Source organism: Camellia sinensis, chromosome 13 (genome assembly GCF_055761805.1).
Source record: "Camellia sinensis isolate YWXY chromosome 13, ASM5576180v1, whole genome shotgun sequence".
Lineage (NCBI taxonomy): Eukaryota > Viridiplantae > Streptophyta > Magnoliopsida > Ericales > Theaceae > Camellia > Camellia sinensis.
This window is the reverse complement of record NC_138973.1, coordinates 112,449,130-112,458,516: the sequence shown is the minus strand read 5'-3', so window position 1 is coordinate 112,458,516 and position 9,387 is coordinate 112,449,130. Positions and strand designations below refer to the sequence as shown.

General features: G+C 34.1%; 1 protein-coding gene across 2 annotated transcripts; it reads left to right on the top strand.

Annotated features, from left to right (window-relative positions):
* Positions 1-217: 217 nt before the first annotated feature.
* On the top strand, positions 218-5,705 carry APO1 (APO RNA-binding protein (DUF794)). 2 transcript variants are annotated; one of them, XM_028204733.2, is made up of 5 exons: positions 218-388; positions 1,168-1,226; positions 1,506-1,579; positions 4,065-4,432; positions 4,552-5,705. In XM_028204733.2, exons 2-5 carry the CDS (start codon positions 1,172-1,174, stop codon positions 5,390-5,392), a joined length of 1,338 nt encoding a protein of 445 aa, XP_028060534.2. In that variant the 5' UTR covers positions 218-388; positions 1,168-1,171; the 3' UTR covers positions 5,393-5,705. The 2 variants fall into 2 exon arrangements, with proteins under 2 accessions (XP_028060534.2, XP_028060533.2); XM_028204732.2 differs by having other exon boundaries at positions 224-388; positions 4,059-4,432.
* The last annotated feature ends 3,682 nt before the right edge of the window (positions 5,706-9,387 follow it).

Sequence of the window (9,387 nt, the reverse complement as noted above, 5' to 3'; positions counted from 1 at the left end):
CAAAAAGTAACTAAAAAAATTAAAAAGTTAACAACTCAAACTAAAAAGTCAAAGTCTCTCTACTTTTTGTACATCTTTTCGTAAAAAGTTAAAAAATCATCCCAAATATATTAATTTTTTTACATTATATTTTAATTAAAAAATTAAAAAATTATTAAAAAAATCTGTTCCAAACGAGAAAAAAAAAAAGCTCTTATTTTCCTCCTAGGCAAATTTATAAAATGAAAATAAAAGTTAATTCCAATACCAAAAATGAAAATCTCCAAGTAGACTAGTTTCTTCCTCTTTCCATCTTGTTTAGTTCTCTTTCCCTCCCCCAAACAAACATAGCTTTAAGGAAACATTCGGCCAAAGTTTTGAAAGAATTTATCAAAGAAAGAAAACAATTGTAAGTTGTTGGATTTTTTCGCCCTGTTTCCTGGATTCGGAAACGTTGAAAGTAATCATAATCCAAGTAAATGTTTCTTTAATTCTTAAATTCTTTTTATTTAATTTATTGTACTTTTTAACGTTTATGATTTACATGCCGTTCTTTATGATTTTTTTCTTTCCAATTCTATTTTGGTGTATGAGTTCTTTCGGTGGTTTACGATTGTATGATTACGTTGATTTCAAATAGGCATCCACTGCCACACTACCTGTTTGATAAAAAGCCACAATGGATGCAATTTTGCATTTAAAATTCTTCACATCCCTTGATGGTTATCTTTGACTTCTAGGTATCTAGATATGATCAGCGTTGTGCATTTCACCAGTCCAAATAGTAATTTGGTGAACCCAGTTGTGCAATTTGATGTTCATGTGGTATGCTTAGACACTTCCTTTATTTAGAGAGAATTTGAAGGAACCCATTAAGTCCTATTGATAAAGTCTCTTTTTTTCTGAATAAATTTGCAGTGATAAATTTATCACTTAGGACCTGTAGGTAAATAAGTCTACTAAATAGGACTGATTGGTAAGTGTACCTTCTCAAATGGGTTGTCCTTTACAGGATAGTTTTTTGGGTCTAATAGACACATTAGAGCTTTGTTTTTGTATATGGGTTTGTTTTGTTTGTATAGCTTGCTCCTGTTCTGGTGCCTTTCTACAGAACTATCTTTTTACTTTTTATTTTTTATTTTTTATGGAAACGAAAATTTGACAGCAGATATCTACCATTTGCTTCAGATTAATGCTTCAGCAATTTCCATCAGTTTCTTTTGCATCATGCAATCCATCTCAGAGGGGTCAGTTCTTCTTATCTCCTTTGTATTACCTTTATATCTTATATTTGCAATGTGACAATGACACTAAGTCTACATGGATGTGGGTTGTGTGATTTGGAGACCTCAAAACAAAATGAACTATGGCATATGGGCATCAATGCCCAACATGGTATATTTTACGCCACCATTTTGGCTTGCCTGCCGTGATTTGCACATAAAAGAACTGCAAGCTTAGAAGTTTCTCTTTTAGATATTATATTTCTTTACTAGGATGATATGCAATTTGGTTTCTAATTTCAGGTGTTTGCCTTGGCATGGTGGAGCGTAAGAGACCTCGATTACCAGTCTCGAGGTCGTATTCTCTTTGGTTGAAGGTTTTCTATCTCTCTTGTTGAACTCTGTTATTATTTTCAGTTTCTTTATCTCTGCAAATTATTTTGAAAGTAGTATGTGCAGAGTGATTGAATTATATCTCTTTATGCACTTTAGGAGAACCTTTTCTTGTTTACTATGCAATTCATGCATCATTTCCTAAAGTGTGTTATACAAGAAATTCTTGGAACCATGATTTTAGTCCATTGTGCTAAATTTAAAAGTTGATGTTGTTCATCAATGTTGTTGTGTTTGGCTAGCCCAAAATGAAGTATGACCTTAGTAAATATTTTTCAGTTGCCATCAATGGTTACTTTGAGTTTGCTAAATCCATCTGGTCAAAATCCCTGTCTAAGTTGCCTTGAGGTGAAATTGGGCCACCGAAAGTATATCACTCCAGATGCTTCACCATGAAGATAATTTAATAAACTTGCATTTAATTGTTAATGTGCACACATCATTCAGTCATGTATATTTGTCCTATGTCCTGGACTTGCTTGATTAATATATCCCATTCTCTTTGCTTCTTGACTTTCTAAAAAGCATTGGAAAAAGAACTGTCGTTTGGATGCACAACTTTCTTTCACAGTTCAACCTCTCCCCATGTAACATTGACATTGTTCTCCAATTTATGGAAAACTGATTCGTTGCCCTCTCTTATTATGAAGATTCTTCATCTATCTCTCTATGCTTAGAGGTTATATTAGACTTGGAACTTCTTTCTAAAGCTTCATGGATAAAAGCATATTTATGGAAATTTGGTTAGTCATAAATTCCAGCCTAGATTAGCTGAAATTTTTTGAATTGTCAATCTAGAATTATACACGATTACATAGGAGAAAGTCACTGTTAAGTTTTGAGTTGCCTGAATTTGTAAATGGTCTAAGTACTGGTGGGTTTTCTTAGGACTTCAACAAATGATAAGGTTTCAAACTTGAAAGTTAGGTGCGAAGTAGTATCCAATCATTTAAGCCCCAAAACCAAACGAAGAGGTAAATAGTAATGTCAAAATGAAATATTAGGGTGAGGTTAAGCAGGGTCGGGAACTGGGGGAAGCCGAGATCATAGTTGCATGAAGCAGGAGTGGGGATGAGGAAGCGAGGATCCCATAGAAGAGTTTAAGGATGGGAGTGGGAGTGGGAGTGAGGAGCAAGGCCTCTATAGGAGTTTCTTGCTACTAAGGCCGAGATAATTGCTGATGAGTGCATGGGGAGAATTCATGTATAAATGGCTCTTTTGCTTTTGGACCGGATAATGTGTGGAAAGCAAAAAATGGACATTTTACATGACCTTTTTTTTAAGTTGTGAAATTTTCAAACTTCTTGTTTCCATTTTGGTCTCCATTAATTTTGAGTTCAGAGGCATTTGGTTTACTAACTCTACATTCGATGTTTCTCTGGTTTCTGCTTCAAATTACCTCTGGTTAAACTTCAATAATTATACCCACTGAAATGGGGGATGTGAATGTTGGGAGAATATGTGGAGCTCAAATTGAATTTTCACATGGATATGCCTGTTTGGTTGGCCCATTAGTGCTTTTTTTTTTTTTTAAATTAAATTTTTAAGACCCAAATATAGTTATATATGTAGTCTACTCTTGAAGGTAATATAAAATGTAGAGTCGTTAAAGGGCATGGAAGAGTGAACTTGTAATAGCTTGGTGATGGAACAGATAGGGACTAATGAAGCTATCACGCCCAACCTCACTGCTCACATTTGGTGAGGTTTTAACATGCTTAGGTCCTGTTTGTTTCGGAAAAGAAGATGAGAAATGTTGCAATACTCACATTTTTTTCTCTCTATATTAAGACATGAGGGTATTGTGCTATGTTTTGATTAGAGTGATAAAAAGATGTTATAAAATTTTGAGGTTGGATGGAGGATGAAAAATGTACATAGAGTGGATTAATTATCCCAAAGGCGGGATAAGTTATCCAATGAGACACCGATAGCACTAGAGAATTTGTAGCACTGATAGCTTTAATGAATTCTTTAAAAGCATGATTGACAACAAAAGTGTGCTTAACATCACGGAGTACTCCTTGTTCGTTGGTCAATTGGTGCTCTACAAATCCTTTAAAAGGAAGTTAATCTCAAATTCTTTAAATCTATTCTCTCTGTCTCCAGTCAGATTTATCATGGTGGTACTCGTTGAGGGTCTTTCAGATCTCTAATGCATTTTTTTTTTTTTTTTTGAAAGTAGTCTCTAGTACTTTTCTTATCCTAATTACAAATTTGCAGATGGAAAGCTGAATCCACTCTACCTCTGTAATGAAAAGTCGACAACAAAATGCCAATATTTATGCTTATTAAGGCCTTCACAATGTATATTGCACTTTCTGAATACATGTTTTTTACTTGTAAAATGGGTAGAATGAAGCCCTTGACCTTGCTTGTTTTTCCAATATGGTGATTTGTGCTCTGTTTTTATAGTTTATTCTGAGTTAGATGCTATAGAGGCTGACAACAGTTTTGTTTTAGTTGCAGATCACGCAAGAAAAGATTCAAACTGATGGCCTGACAACATCAGGGACTTTCTGTTGTGGTAGTCAGAGGCCTGCTCGAAGATTTAACTCTAAGAAACAGGAAGCAAATCCTCAAAATGTGGATCTTCCTCCATTGCTGCCCAAGCAACAAAAAAAACCTTATCCGATCCCTCTTAAGAAGATACAGCAGAATGCCAGAGCTGACAAAAAGCTTGCACAAATGGGAATAGAGAAGCCCCTTGAGCCTCCAAAAAATGGACTTCTTGTTCCTGATCTAATTCCAGTTGCTTATGATGTACTGGATGCTTGGAAAATTCTAATTAGAGGAATTGCACAGCTCTTGCACGTTGTTCCTGTTCACGCTTGCAGGTACGTTTTATTTGGTATTAGTATATGTAACAAGTCTGCAGTTGTCCCCTACTCTATTCTATGATTTTATTTAGCAAGGTGTATATTTCAGATAAGTAAATGTAATGTTTCATGTGCAGTGAGTGCTCAGAAATTCATGTAGCACAGAGTAGTCATGACATTCAAAATTGCCATGGCCCAACCAGTCCACAGCGCAAAGGCTTCCATTCATGGGTCAAAGGATCAATTAATGATGTACTTCTCCCTATTGAGTCATACCATATGTATGATCCTTTCGGTAAGCGCATTAAACATGAGACTCGATTTATGTATGACAGAATTCCAGCTCTTGTGGAGCTATGCATCCAAGCAGGAGTTGATTTACCAGAATACCCTTCATGGCGTCGCACCGTGCCTGTCCGAATGATTGGGAGGAAAGTGATCGACCGAGGTGGATTTGTCAACGAGCCTGCAAAACAGTGCATCCCTGTAGTTTCAAATTCTTCACTGGTAGACCTTGACACACACAGGGTGTCTGAGCGATTTCCAACTCCAACAGAGTTAGAAGTGCCTAGGATCGCACAGGAGACCATCCGTGCATACGAGGAAGTCAAATGGGGTGTGGCGAAGTTGATGAGGAAGTACACAGTGAAGGCTTGTGGGTATTGCTCGGAGGTTCATGTGGGGCCATGGGGTCACAATGCTAAGCTTTGTGGAGAATTTAAGCACCAATGGAGGGACGGGAAGCACGGTTGGCAGGATGCCACGGTGGATGAAGTTTTCCCCCCGAATTATGTGTGGCATGTTCGGGATCCAAAAGGGCCTCCTTTGAGGAGTGCACTTAAGAGGTTCTACGGGAAGGCTCCGGCCGTAATTGAAATGTGCATTCAGGCTGGTGCTCAAGTTCCTGATAAATACAAGCCCATGATGCGGCTTGATATTGTTGTCCCAGAAAGCGATGAAGCTTTCTTTGTTGCGTAGCGAGGCTTGTCAAGGTGGAAGAAGCTTTATACTAACAAATGTTCTCTACAGAACTTTGTGATACAGTTGACAATGTAAAGTGAGGTACCAAATTTGCATTTGCACAGAGCGCAGAAGGGGTTTTAGTACCTGTGTCGCGACAACTATGTTGAATATGATTGCTGCGCGGTAATTTACAATCATGGTAAGATTTCTGGTTGATGACTGCATCTAATGTAGACATATTGAATGTCGTTGAAATTGAATCTGCTGTAATTCAAGTGAATTTGTAAATTATTGATTTAAATTAAATAGAACACATGTTGAATTAAAATACATCTGATTATAAATATCAAGTAGGCATACCAAACAAGCCTGAGTGCTAAACTGAATAATTTGTGGAAGCTCCTAACAGATATATTCACTGACTTCATAATAAAGAGTTTCAATTTTGTAGAGTTACATGTTCATTAGATGCAGTTGTTTTTCGAGTGTTTTGCAGTAATAGGGTTTCCAATGAATCTTCTTTAGCTACATACTGAAAAATCAAAATATGAACGTCTGATAGATAGCTATTAGGGTCCATTGGGATAATTTTAGATTTCAAATCAAGGGATTTGAGGTTAAATATATAGAAAAACAATGGAAGATGATAAGTTGAGATAAAAGATGGATACATTTTACCAGAATCCTCATAGTTAGAAAGAGAATCCTTAGCATAATTTCAAATAACTAGTTTCAAATTCCTAATGATTATGCTATATAATTCAATCTTGAAATTCACAAGTAAATTATTATATTTAAATTTGAGTTATTGTCTTTGAATGATCAAGATCAAATCACTTGGATTTGAAATCAACATCTGTCAAAACTAGCCTCACTGAGACTCATCAAAGCTGTAAGTTGCTGGTTCAAAAAGTCCTACAACTGAATATACCTTGGCTGCAAAACATCATATGACCTAATGATTTGTGCATGCAGTGTAAAGTGACCTGTTGATATTAAGAAAACTACCACTTCCTGATTTCTTACACATAATTATCCTTTAAAGATTAACTTCAAGGGTTTAGCCGACTGATAAATTGATCCATGACAAGCGTCTCATGAAGTGTAGATTACAAGTTTAAATCTCGCTAAGTGCTTGACCCCCCGGGACTGTATATACTTGGGGAACTATTTACCCAAAAAAAAAAAAGTTATTTGAGAGGTAATCTGTGGATGCTCTCTAAAGATCCAGGGGACTGCAGCGCTGGCAGATACCCTTGTTACCGATACACACATGCACACATATATGTAAAGATTGAGAGGTAATTAAAATTGCAGATTAGGCATGCCATCTATAGTAGCCTTGAGAACTTTTTTGGTTGCAGGGTGTGTTGTTTCTCAAAAAGGGGATGAATACAATGTGGGGGAGAGGTGCGCAATTCACTTTGTGAACACCACCCTCGTTTCATGTTCAAGGAAGGAACAAAGGGATGTTTAGGGACTACCTGCAAAAAAGTGAGTCACTTTTTTCCGTTATAGAAAGAGTTTTGAATATGGTGGGAGTGAAGAAGGGAGTATATTGAAATTTCCTTGTGAATAACATTGCATGTTATTTGGTACCTGGCCCTATTTGGATTGGACTAGGAAATTTTACCTTTTATCTCTTAAGAGTTGCCGACTTCTTTTAGGACTTGGGTTCCTTAGAGCATCTTTAATGCATGAGTTAATTTGATGTTAAGACAGTTAATGATTAATGTGTTGGTTTTTGCTCTAATGCATTTGTTAACTTGTTAGTTTTGAGGATGCTGCTATGAGCAAATCACAGCAGCCCCCAGTGGTGCTCCGATTGAGGCTTTTTTCGACTCTTTTTTAATAATTCGAACAGTTCGTATTGTAAGATTTGTTGAGTATATTATCTTTACAAAAAAATCAAGTTAATCGAAATTCTATAACTCCAAGATCAAATATTAATTATTTTTAAAAAATTATGATGAAGTTAACCATTTATTTGTTAAAAAAATAAACCTGTTCTTGTTATGGAATTATAAATGTCTAATTAATTTTTTTTTTTTTTTTTTGTATAGATGACTTAATTAACTAATCTTATAATATAAACAATTTAAATTATTAAAAAAAAAAAAACTCAAACAATACTTCTACCAGAACCCCGCAAGAAGTTGATGTGGCCTGCTCACAGCAGCATCCCTACTTCCAAAAGATTGGTAATCGTGGCGACACAGTTAGCTTGCCAAGAGAGAGTGAGCTGGAAATGCATGTGGATAACACTCGTTACACTTTTATTATTATTTAATTATTTTATTCTCTTCGCGTACGCAATAAGACACCTTAAAGGAAATTCCTCATTTTGGAACAGATTAATTTAGTAATTTTTTAGTTATTTAAGTTAAAATATAAGTTAAAAAAAATTAATATATTTGGAATGATTTTTTAACTTTTTGTGAAAAGATAGTAGAGAGAAAAGAGAATTTTTGACTTTTTAGTATGAATTGTTGGCTTTTTGACTTAAGCCTCGTTTGAGAACCCTCATTTTTAGTCAAAAAATCAAAAAGTTACTAAAAAGTGACTTTTTGACTTTTAACTAAGCTTTTGGCTTTTTTAAACAAATGATTTGGGAAGTTGGTAAAAAGTGACTTTTGACTTTTTTTATTAATATTTGTTTATGATGTCAAATCATAATCAAATGACCAAACTATCCTTATTTAGTTTAAAATATTACAACTTCACCCATGTAGTATATTTTGACTCATGAGGGGTAAAATTGTAATTTTACCCTTGGTTAAAAACCACCTTCCCAAATGGAAAAAAATTCAAAAAAGCCAACTTTTGACTTTTGCTACAAACCAAAAAAAGTGGCTAAAAGCCAACTTTCCAAAATAAGCCTAAATTAACCAAAAAGCCAACAACTCATACCAAAAAGTCAAAGATTCTCTTTTCTCTCTACTTTTTGTACATCTTTTCATACAAAGCCAAAAAGTCATCCCAAACATACTAATTTTTTTTAGTTCATATTTTAACCAAATAGTCAAAAAGTTACTAAATTAGCATGTTCCCAAACGAGGCCTAATTAGTAATTTTTTGACTTTTTAACTAAAATAAAAGATTCCCAAACGAGACCTTTTAACACTCATTTTAATATCTTTATTGGAACATTTATTCACTTTTTAAATTAACAAAAATTTAACATATAAAATTTGATCTTATTTTTATTTTTTTTCCCTTCAATTAATACATTTTAATTCACAAATTTTGAGACTCCACACCATAAAATGCTCTTGCCAAATTAAGATGCCGATTGAGAATGTTAAAATGTCATATCCTCCCACATCATACGAATTCCACTCCTCCAATAAAATCATATCATGCATGATGTAGTCAACCTGAGCCTCCATTAATTTCACCTGCTTACATAGTCAAATTTTGGAGTCAAACATAATATAAGGGTTGTTTTGAATATAATTTTTAAGTTAATTTTTTTTTATTATTACAAAAAAATGGGAAAAAAAATAAAGAGATGATACTATTAAAATAAGCTAATAAACAATTTCGTTTGGTATGAAGGCTGCGGCTGGGTTGGGTTATTTAGGCCAAGTTTAGCAAGTTATCAAAAAGTTAAAAAGTTACTTAAAAAGTTAAAAAAGTTATCATTATTCACTAAAAGTCAAAAATTATGGTTGCACAATTTCCAATTCTAATTTTTTCCTACACACTAATTTATACAATTTTTTAATACACATTTTTTCATAAAAAATCAAAAAGTTAATCCAAACATTCATATTTTTTTCCTCAATTTTTTAGTTCAAAAAGACAAAAAGTGCACTTATTTGGGACACCTCAAACAACCCCTAAGATAAAATAGGCTAAAAAACTAATAAGATAAAATATCACATTAAATTATAATCATTTTATTTTTTCTCTCACAGAAGTTTAAAAAGTCAAAAAATTCATTCCAAACGAGATTTTTTTATTCCTAGATTAAAATAGCTAAAAAGTTAAAAAATTAACCCGCATCC

Excerpts from the sequence above, each read along its gene's own strand:
- APO1 (XM_028204732.2), top strand. The coding sequence starts at position 1,172 with ATGCTTCAGCAATTTCCATCAGTTTCTTTTGCATCATGCAATCCATCT. Across the intron at positions 1,227-1,505 it reads ATGCAATCCATCTCAGAGGG|GTGTTTGCCTTGGCATGGTG; the intron begins GTCAGTTCTTCT and ends TTCTAATTTCAG. Across the intron at positions 1,580-4,058 it reads CGTATTCTCTTTGGTTGAAG|TTGCAGATCACGCAAGAAAA; the intron begins GTTTTCTATCTC and ends GTTTTGTTTTAG.